Source organism: Apostichopus japonicus, chromosome 5 (assembly GCF_037975245.1).
Source record: "Apostichopus japonicus isolate 1M-3 chromosome 5, ASM3797524v1, whole genome shotgun sequence".
Lineage (NCBI taxonomy): Eukaryota > Metazoa > Echinodermata > Holothuroidea > Aspidochirotida > Stichopodidae > Apostichopus > Apostichopus japonicus.
Window position 1 is genome coordinate 18,836,812 of NC_092565.1, and position 11,786 is coordinate 18,848,597.

The following is an 11,786-nucleotide window of genomic DNA, read 5'->3' on the forward strand; positions in this document are numbered from 1 at the left end:
TCGTATTGTCTAAAAGAGGCTATGCTAAATTTCAAATGGTGTTTTAAGTGATTCTATAATCTTATCGAAATCGGTAAGTAATACAAACAAACACATACAGCCAATCCCAGTAAGCTGATACAACAAGCATATGCCAATACATGTGTTTGTATGTATGTGTGTGTATGTGTATGTAAAGCTTCATTAACATCTTCACTAATATCTTCATACATGGACAGTCACGATGCGTTCTTCCTCTATGAACAAAACAAGAACCCTATGAAAGTCAATCGACTATATCCATCAGATACTTGGTTTTGAAAATAAATAGCCACGGAGTATATACTTTGCCAGAGCATTCGTACTTCCTCATTCGTACTTCCTCGGCGGAGTGTATAGCCTAGTGGTTAACGCCGGCGTCTCCCAGTCATGAGATCCCCGGTTCGATTCCCCGCCAACAGCAATGTGTGTCGTCTGGCAAGGGTGTTGTTCAATAACAACTTCCCGACATGGACGTTAAATGAATGTGTGCCGAGAGATTGGCTTCGGTCAGCTTGCGAGTCTACAAGCCTCCATGGCTTCTTTCGCGAGTTCCTGCTTGCGGGAAGATCACATATACATACATATACTATACTGGCGGATTGCGAGACGAAATAAAGCCATATTTTACAGTATACTATAGTGTAAGATTCTATAAGTTTCACCGTATGAGTTGGATGAATGAATACTAAACCCTTGTGCGGGATGGTTTACCTTCCGTCACAACAATCACAAATCCAGCATCCGTAATAATGGTATAGAGGGTTACCAGATCACGGCTTAGATGACCTAAGTTAAGTTTGCTATCATAATGGGGGGGATTATCGTCGACTGAGGCACGAAGAAAGCAAGAAGACTAATATTCCGTTGTGGGAACTCTAAATACGGCCTCAATAGAGATTTATCATTCATGTCTGATATTGTGATCGTTGAACTGTTCATGTTTAAGACATGTATTAGACTAAACGTATGGAATCACTACAAATCTGGCAGGTTGTATTCGATTCGGTAGTCTTACTATATTCATAAAAAAAATAATGTTTTATCGATTGATGAGCTTTGGAGATTTATTAAGCAAGTAATTTATTTACATCAAACCTCGCTCTGAAATTGTTAGATTATTTCAAAAGGGTATTTCTCTCTGGAAATTAGAATAAAAATGCAATGGCATAAAGGACTATAAAAAGAAGTTTATATCTTAAAGAAGATAATGTTTCTTTGTTGATAACGTTTTTTAAAAGAAAATGTATAACATTTTATTTAAGTAAGGAACTTCATGCGTTCTAAAAGTATGAAAATATAAACATATGACTTTGTTGAACTGTGACCGATTCGTAGGTTTTTGTAAAAAACCGAACTTTTGTTGTTCTTGTTGTCGATTGTGCACAATTGGCGATCACACATAATTTGGAAACATGATATTCCTAAAAAAACATGGTATTTCAGTTTTGCTTTTCGCTTAGTTTTTCTGGTTTTATCTATATTTTCCACTAATATGAATGCCCACACACACATATACAAAAACACACCCGATTCAAATTCAAATCAATTAAAAATTTGATTCCACATATCATATAAAGGTATGGAATATTCATAAGAACAATGATTGTTTGTCAAAAGTTTTATCAACATCCGTTTCAGCTCTTCTTCAGCAACGGAAAATGAGCGATTATGTAGACATTTTTTATAGTGCTCTTTGTCATTTTAGTGGACTCGATTTCGTCATCGTTTGTATAGCCTCAGTTAATACCTGTTGTAGAAAGTGTCAAACATAATTAGGAAGGCCCACACAAGCCCCTTTTACGATATGAATATTAAACAACCTCCGCTGATTTCCAAAACTCCTAATCAAGGCGAAACATATATCGTAAGTTATTAATTTCTAAGGTTTCGCACATATCTTGACCCCGGGCAGTGGCGTAGCCAGAGGGGGCAATGGGGGGCAATGCAACCCCCCCCCCAAATTTGCTCTGTGCTACAGTCTTCCCCCCCCCCCCCAATGAAATCCAGTGATGTATTCAAAATACTTCTTTTTTACATTTTTCGAGTTCTAATCACAAGTGTTCATACCTCAGGGCTCATGTTCATACTTCATATAAGGTCAGAACTTGGTAATCAGACCGAGATATTACACATTTTGGGCCTTCATCATACCCACATACGGAGACCGTTGATCAATATCGTCCTACAGAATAAGCGCCAATGATTTGGCCGGTTGTATACCATTACAAACTAGCGCTAGCAACCCATGTTCATTTTCAGCGACCAATGATGCCACTCGTGGAGAATTTTCACCGCACGTATAGGCCCTATAGGCCTAGTGAAACTTGTTTGCGTGGAAATCTGGGCATGTAGTGAATTAGAGTAGTTAATTTATTCTTTGTATCCTTTTCATAATTTGCGGAATTATTTATTCATTTTCACATGCTGCGTTACTGTTATTTCTTAAACCATAGCTCCCCTATAGCGTATTTCGAAACGATGGAATTGAAGATCATTATATTCATTTTCGTATCTCACATAGACCTGGGTGTGTTTTTGTGCAGACGAGGTGCCCATTCATACATATATTTCTTGGTAATTCCTACCATCAACCATCACGGGGTTGCCCCCTTAAGAAAAATCTTGCCCCCTAACAATAGAATGCTGGCTACACCACTGCCCTGAGGGTTCCCATTTGTGTAATAATTACATTGAATCCCTTTTGAAATTCCACTTCCATGTAAAGCAATCAAACAAAACGCTCATCATTCCACAATATGTATGTTATAAACTTTACCTCGAAAAGTCATCAGTGTTGGCCCACACATTCTAGCATGATACACACACACAAAAAACATGCTAGAATTTTTTCAAAAGTACTTTGCCCAGAGACTCTGATCTTTCAAATTCTTCCTTGCTAATTTGTGGATAATTGAAATAAACTTAAAATGATTCCGTGCCTACCGAAAAGGGGGAAAACACACGATAATGTTTGATCTTGTGTTTTCTTTATTTTCAATGTACCCACAGTGTTATTCATGGATGAAATATGCCATTTCTGGGGGCCTGTCCGGTTTGAATCTTATTACTTGTTCTTGTCACTGGTGCGTGAGATTGCTGTAAACATTCACTTCTATACATAGAAACTTTAATTACATAATTTACAGAAGACAGTTCATTATGAGTTTCGATGAATATATGTGTCATGGTAAGGAACTAGGTCTTACAGGAAAAGAACTATTAGACTTCGCTAGGGGAACGGGAACAAATCCAAAGGGAACGTGAACAAGTCCAGAGGGACGAACGCCAAGCGCTTAGAGAGCTTGAAGCAAAAGATAAAGAAAGAGAACATGAAACCAAAATGAAAGAGTACGATTTAAGACTGGCAGAAGAGCGAACAATGGCAGATCGTTCTTTTAACGAACATGAAACAAGAAGGGTTTCAAGGGCTGTTGAAAGTAGAAGATTGCCAAAATTGCCGAGTTTCGACGATAAAAATAACAATATAGACAGCTATCTCAGGCGTTTTGAGAGATATGCTGAAGCCATGGAATGGGGGAAAGAGGACTGGGCACTGCCACTAGGGGCGTTGCTCACTGGTAGGGCTCTTGAAGTATATTCCAGGATGGGTGACATAGAGGCAAAAGACTATGACCAATTGAAAAGGGCACTTTTGAATAGGTACGAACTTAATGAAGAAGGTTATCGCAGGAGATATCGTACTGCAAGGATCCAAAACGGGGAGACTTATGCGCAGTATGTAGTCGGGTTGAAAGGGTACTTACTGAGATGGGTAGACATGGGGAAAGGCACTAGAGACTTTAACCCATTGGTTGATTTACTGTTAAAGGAACAATTGAGTAATATGTGTGGTAGAGATTTGTCTTTATTTTTGAGGGAAAGATGCCCCACTGAGATCAAAGAAATGGCAGAGCTTGCCGATAAGTACGTTGCGGCACACGCAAAACGGGAAGACAGAAATTGGGGTGAAAACAGGTATCAAAGTAAGGTAAAGAAAGCTAGTACTGAAGCTAGTACTGAGAGTGTTGAACCTAGCTAAGGCTCGTGACACTAGAACTTGTTTTAAGTGCAATCAAACAGGCCATATTGCCAAATATTGCCCGTTAAAAGGTCAAAGGTTTAATAAGTCTGCAGCCCTCCAAACGATAGGGAAAATGTCTGCTGGAGCAGGGGTAGATAAGGCAAATGAGAATCAGTCACTAGGTGCTTGCATAAAGCAAAATCATGTAAAAGATAGACATGATCGCAAACCTGGCACGTACATTAGGGTGCCATCAGGAACAGAGGTTCCGGTGATCAGTGCAGTTAACGTAGAAGTCGGTAAGATACCTGTAAAAAGGGGTTTAGTGAACAAATGTCTGGTGGACGTGTTGAGAGATAGTGGTTGTAGCACAGTGGTAGTGCGCAAGAAGTTTGTTAACGATGAACAGTTTACAGGTGAAACACAGACTTGTGTATTATTAGATGGCACTGAAAGAGATGCGTCTGTAGCATTAATATCTGTAGATACACCATTTTATGTAGGAGAGGTGGAGGCATTGGTAATGGAATGCCCATTGTATGACCTTATTGTAGGAAATATAAGCGGTGTTAGGGATCCGAATAATCCAAATTCAAACTGGGAGGTCACACAGGTGACCAAAAAGATAGGTGTACTGGGTGCAGAAGGGGGATTAGCTCAAACACGTAGTCAAAGTGAAGTCAGGAAAGCACTTAGGCCTTTGGCTGTAGCGAATGCACCAAGTGTAGTAACAAAGGAGAAAATTCTAGATGCCCAAAGAAATGAGATTGGCTTAGCAAAGTTATGGAAATTAGCAGAAAAGGGTGAATCCAGACGATCGGGGAAGGGAAACGACACTAGGTTTGTCATTCGTCACGGAATGTTATTCAGGGAGTTTATGTCCCCAAAAGAACAGGACGTGCAACCTCTTGTTCAGTTGGTTGTCCCATCAGAGTTTCGTGGTCATGTACTTAAGATAGCTCATGACTCTCCCCTGACCGGTCATTTAGGGTGTAACAAGACGTTAGATAGAGTACAAACGAACTTCTATTGGCCAGGTGTACACGGAGATGTAACACGCTACTGTCTTTCATGTGACTTATGTCAACGGACGGTGCCAAAGGGTAAAGTTGGAAAAGCCCCTCTTGGTACCATGCCCATGATCGATACGCCTTTTCGGCGGGTAGCGGTTGATCTCGTAGGCCCAATCACCCCCATGACCGACCGCAAAAACCGGTATATACTTACCGTGGTCGATTACGCCACCAGGTACCCAGAAGCGGTTGCTTTGTCGGGTATTGATACCGAACGTGTGGCGGAAGCGCTTCTAGAGATTTTTACACTGGTTGGAATCCCAAATGAAATCCTGTCTGATATGGGAAGCCAGTTTATGTCTGAACTTATGAAAGAAGTAGGACGTCTTTTGTGTATCAAGCAGCTCCACACCACCCCATATATCCGCAATGCAATGGATTAGTCGAGCGCTTTAATGGCACTCTGAAACTCATTCTAGTATGTGATGAATATAGTTTAATGAATAGAATGAATACATTAATGAATATGCAACACTAAACAGCGACGGTGTCAGCGTTATAACTAATGCATACTACTCAAGTTTTATTTTTAGATTCCAAATTTAAATTAAAATGTTGAACTGGAAGCCAGCCACCCGACGTGGAAGTTGTATCCATACATCGGGCTTCTACAAAAGTGATCGTAAAATTAGGTGCCTCGTGGCATGTAGATAAGTGTTTATTTTCATGGTCGCGCTACCATAGTAATGCAGGTATGCAATGTACACTAAACCTGTCAGATAGTACAGTAGTCCTGTACTACTATAGTGATACCGGTTGTTTTCTTTCTTAATTAATTCTTCCTCTACTTTAGGTTTAATTACCGTACAAAGGACCTTGAAAGCGAAATTATTGCTGAATTGAATATTGACTCATATTGAATATACAATAAGTATGGTAAATCAGTGTTCCTTTGATTAGTTATACTGTAGCTAACTGTTAGTATATAGCCTATAGGTGTCAGTATAATATTAGTAGCCTATAGTCAGATTCCTATTTCTAATAAAGTTACGCTATTAGGTCTAGTCAGAGAGAGATTGTGAAGATGATCAACTTAGGTCTCTGGTACCTAATGTAGTATTATGTATAACCATAGGCTAGGTTTTGCACATTTATTACTGTTGTCACTAGTCTGCTAGTCGCAACGACGATCAGCTACTCTTCGGGAAAGAACCGCTACGTTTGTATTGAATATACATTACAGTGCGTTCTCTCATTGGCTTTGTTTGAGGCATGACGTAACAGAATACGTGGATTTTGTTTGTGTGGATACTTTCGTTCATTAATGTCTCATTAATGAAAAGTTTTTGGCAAAATCAGCTCGGTGAAACCTTCTCATATTTCATGGTTCGTCAGATAAGCCGCTTAAACCAAGTTTCCATTTTTTGCAAAATGAACAGTTTTATTTTTTTTGTGTCCAAACGCACGGAATCAACTTTATATATTTCCGAGGATGGGTCGGCTACTTTTACAGTGTCGGTAACATGCTGTTGAGATCCTAGCATGGCTGACCGGTATCATTTGACCTTCTAACACACTTGAGGGCACCGACACTGTGACCTTATACGTTCGATAAAAGTCCATATACAATAAGGAAGAATGAGGAGATTAGGTACAACAATTACTCCTTTGAATAACTGTTAACGATCGTAGTTCTTTTACGGATACTCAGGATTCACGAATCCAACAAAGGATTTGTACTTCTAAGTATGTAGGATGCCTTCTAAGGATGCCTTACAATGTACACCGTTCATCTACTGAAACCATTACCTTCGCAATACCGTTACGGTATGTGTCAATCTTATAAATTCGTGTATATATTTTTTATATATATATACATATATATATATATCATTGAAATCGTAGTGAGTTGGAAAATCAAGAACAGTGAAAAAACTTCCAGCCTCCACCGGGATTTGCTTAATATGCGGACACCCTAACCACTAGGCTATGGACGCTGAATGTATGTCCAGAGGTTCGAAAGCTGTAAGGAAGGTCATAGATATACAAACAATTTAAAATTCAAGAAAGGTGCAACGGTGCAATGGAACCGTGTTATTGTATTCAGTGATGTAGTATAAAAGTGATTCGTTAATTGATAGTGCCGTTTGCCCGCCGTTTTATTTCGAAAGAATTCTCCAGGATTTAAGGAGTTCAGAGAAAGGGTTAGCTATTTTCTCCAATTATCATTCTCAGTATCTGGAGCCCCCGTTAAAAACAGAAAGAAATGTCTGTGTGTTTATCTTTATTATAAAGAGAGAGAAGAGATCGAGACATACCTAATCTGATTATGCCTGTGGCGGATTCTGTAGAGATGAACCAAGTCTTTTCCATAGCATATAAACTGAAAATAAACTGAAACGTGTTGTCAAGTGACATTTTGAAGTTTGAAAGTATAGTGTGTTTTTTTTTTAACGAAGTCCGACCAGCACATTGCAAGAGCTTATCGTTAAGGTTCGGAATTAGCCATTGGTGAGTATATGCCTACGTATATTTTTATCACTATTCTTTACATTCGAATCAAACGATATTAATATCAGGTGGTCACATTCGTTGTGGCAAGGGCCTTAGGGGCCCGGTGAAAGCCTGCTGAGAGATGCATTTGGCCCTTCACCCATCTAATCTGCACTCGACGCTATGCCATGTAAGTGTAATAAAAACAGATATGTAAGAAAGATGTCTGGCCATATAAGACTTACTTGACGGGCAGTTGTTAACCGTTGACTCAACTTTTCGGAACCACTGTGGCCATTGTGACATTCAAGGTGGGCCCGGATTATGAATGAACCCTCGGAACCTCTGCTGCGCCTCTGGTCACAATATGTTAGGTTTACGGAGTCGTGGCGTGTGAGAGGCCGAGAGAGGGGGGGGGGGGCGCACATAGTTTCATGCGCACCGTCGATATATTGTAGCTCACTGGTGAAGCCATGTTTAAAAATGTAACATGTAGGTATCAAAGGTGAAACAAATGATCAAACTGAGACTGAAAATGGCCTTTAGATTTTATCGATAATTCAAGATGTTTTATGGTCAATGAAAGGATGTAAACAATGAAATCATAATTTTTTTCACTGAAAAGTTATAGAACACTTCAATTTTTACAACTGCGACGCTTGCTTGTTTCCATGGAGACCTCGTATGCCTAATTTTCTGAGTTGTGCATTGGTTATTTACACGTTCGAACGATATTCTTCCAATGTTCATAGTATAAGTTACCATTCATACGCCGCCATTTTAAAGTTTCCTTCCCTGTACATTTTGATATGTATAAGTAACCGTGTAAACTCCACATTAAACCTAATGAAAGTGGTACATCTTCAGTGTATTAAAAATCGCACACCAATCACTTTTTCCCCTCTATACAGGTGACATTTTACTATTAAAACCTATCCTGAATTCGATAATAGGAATACTTACCAAGTACTATGAGAGACTTTATTCGAAAAAGATGGGGCTACATCGTCTGTGCGGCTGGCTTTTTCATATGTTGTGGAATACTTTCCCCGATTAATTCCTATGGTAGACTGTTTACTGCAATACAAACCGACCTAAATACGACCACGGTACAATCTGGTAAGTGAACAAACTTAATGGGTAACTATAATGTCTCACTTATAGTTGATTTTCCTATACGGTATATAGTAAAATATTACGAAAATATAACATTCGTGTCCCCAAAGCATCAGTTAAACGTAATATCATATATACTAAAAATGTAAAGGTGTCATTTGAATGTTAAATTGTTCACTTACAAAATGTCAATCCATAAAGAAAAACAATACTCAAACAGTACAATCTATTATTACCTGATGAATTTTGACAATTTACCATGTCCGAATTACAGATCTCTCGTTTTTTTCGGTTTCTGATCAAAACTTGGCAATGTGACTATTTTTACCAGTTGTCGAATTAATTAGATCGAGTACTGTTAATTGAAACAGTGTACGTGAACAGGTTAAACACAGGACGAGACATTTTCCATATGTTCATGAAAAATAGCATCGACTTTCGACAATTGCTGGTTGGATGCAGTAATTCACGTCTGTGACCATTAACTGAGAGTGAACAACTCATCACCATATTGAAATATTGACATTTAAGGGCCAAACCTTGCAAGCAGGCACGTTAGCCAGCAATTCTGAGGTGGAAGGGCACCAACAATGTAAGGAGTGGCAAAAACAATATGAGGACGGGTATCACAATAAAAGGACGGGAACCAACAATATCAGGAGCGGCACTGACAATATATGGCGTGGCACCACCAATATAATGAGTGGAAAAACATTATCATGAGTGGCACCAACAATATAAGGACGGGTACAACAATATAAGGACGGGCACCAACAATATTAGGACGGGCACCAACAATATCAGGAGCGGCACTGACAATATATGGCGTGGCACCAACAATATAAGGAGTGGAAAAACATTATCATGAGTGGCACCAACAATATAAGGACGGGTACAACAATATAAGGACGGGCACCAACAATATCAGGACGGGCACCAACAATATCAGGAGCGGCACTGACAATATATGGCGTGGCACCACCAATATAATGAGTGGAAAAACATTATCATGAGTGGCACCAACAATATAAGGACGGGTACAACAATATAAGGACGGGCACCAACAATATCAGGACGGGCACCAACAATATCAGGAGCGGCACTGACAATATATGGCGTGGCACCAACAATATAAGGAGTGGAAAAACATTATCATGAGTGACACCAACAATATAAGGACGGGTACAGCAATAAGGACGGGCACCAACAATATCAGGACGGGCACCGACAATATCAGGACGGGCACCAACAGAATAAGGACGGGCACCAACAATATAAGGACGGGCACCAACAATACAAGGCAGGGCACCAACAATATAAGTACGGGCACCAACAGAATAAGGACGAGCACCAACAATATAAGGACGGGCACCAACAATATAAGGACGGGCACCAACAGAATAAGGACGGGCACCAACAATATCATGACGGGCACCAACAATATAAGGACGGGCACCAACAATATAAGGACGGGCACCAACAATAGAAGGACGGGCACCAACAGAATAAGGAGGGGCACCAACAATATAAGGACGGGCACCAACAGATAAGGACGGGCACCAACAATATAAGGACGGGCATCAACAATATAAGGACGGGCAACAACAATATAAGGACGGGCAACAACAATTTGAGGACGGGCACCAACAATATATGGACGGGCACCGACAATATAAGGACGGGCACCGACAATATAAGGACGGGCACCAACAATATAAGGAGTGGCAAAAACAATATAAGGAGTGGCACCAGCAATATAAGGACGGGCAACTACAATATAAGGACGGGCACCAACAATATAAGGACGGCGCCAACAAAAGGACGGGCACCAACAATATAAGGACGGGCACCAACAATATAAGGAGGGGTACCGACAATGTAAGGACGGGCACCAACAATGTAAGGAGTGGCAAAAAACAATATAAGGAGCGGCACCGACAATATATGGAGTGGCACCAACAATACAAGGACGGGCACCAACACTCATATCCTGTAACTTGTAAAAGTTTGGTACTCACGGTGGTGGTACAGATCGGGGCGATGACGTAATTTTAGCGGCAAATTTAAATCAACATTTCATACCTAAATTGTTATGTTATGAACACCTCGTACAAACCTTCAGAATTAATCTCATAATTTCTATCAAAATATTACTGTACACTACATGGACTATTGAAATCGGAGATCAAAAACGTGTCGATGTTTCTTGATATTGACTTCAATCCTCTCTCACCTGTCGTATATAAATAAATACACACTCTGATCTACCAAGCTTACAATCATTGGTAACAGTTTGAGCACAGCGCCCCGCTAACTCCTTCAAATAGCCATGGAGGTAAATCTGTGTTTACCTCCATGAAATAACTCACGTATCCGTCGAAACAGCTGTTACTGAAAACATAATTATTTTAAAGGCAACCGTGTTCTGTTAGTGTTTATTGTTTTGGATGTTTCTCCAACAGGCTACTTGCGTAGGCATTCATTTGCATCTCTCCTAATTCTGATCACTTCGCGGTCTTTCGTTAAAGTGTATTCAGTATAGTGGTTATCAGACCGTCGTGATCACGTTGTCACGTAAGGGGACAGTCGCTGAGTGCCGCAGCACAGTGAACTTGTTTCGCAGTAGCCTGTCTCTTAGAGACACTATTTATTTATTTTGGTTTTATCTTAAACTGAAAATAAAAAATAAAAAAATATATTCAAGCTAATATCCAATTGTTGGATTTCCGAATCGTGCAAATGCGCATTTCTCTTTAGCGCAAATGTGGCTTCACGTACTGAACATTCGACCGTTGCCATGGCAACCAAAATCTCCAACAACTTTTCTTCTTGTTTTTTTCTGTAACATAGGCTGGATCGGATCCATCTCATGGGCTAATAGCTTTTTTTTCAGTCCACTTGCTGTTGCTATCGAACGCTGCATCGGTCATCGGTTGACGGTAGTTCTTGGATGTACGCTTGCGTCATGCTGTTATCTTGTGACGTCATTGATGACAACCTACATAGGAGTGCTGGTGTGACAGGGAATAGTGTCCGGGCGTCTCACGGACACTATTCCACGGGAATTGTGTCCGTAGGACAACTTTCTCGGGGGGAATTGTGTCCGGCGGACAGTATTATCT

The 11,786-nt window shown here is 40.1% G+C and overlaps 1 protein-coding gene across 3 annotated transcripts in view; it reads left to right on the forward strand.

Moving 5' to 3' along the window:
* The first annotated feature begins 2,012 nt into the window (after positions 1-2,012).
* LOC139967929 (monocarboxylate transporter 13-like) overlaps positions 2,013-11,786 on the forward strand; it is a 29,829-nt gene continuing 20,055 nt past the window's right edge. The window contains exons 1-3 of one of the 3 annotated variants that reach the window (XM_071972154.1): positions 6,028-6,882; positions 8,460-8,667; positions 11,515-11,675. In XM_071972154.1, the coding sequence (XP_071828255.1) occupies positions 8,520-8,667; positions 11,515-11,675 (309 nt within the window). In that variant the 5' untranslated portion in view covers positions 6,028-6,882; positions 8,460-8,519. Of the gene's footprint in view, positions 7,567-8,459; positions 8,668-11,514; positions 11,676-11,786 lie in introns of those variants that run through there. The other 2 variants (XM_071972153.1, XR_011793188.1) reach the window with 2 other exon arrangements.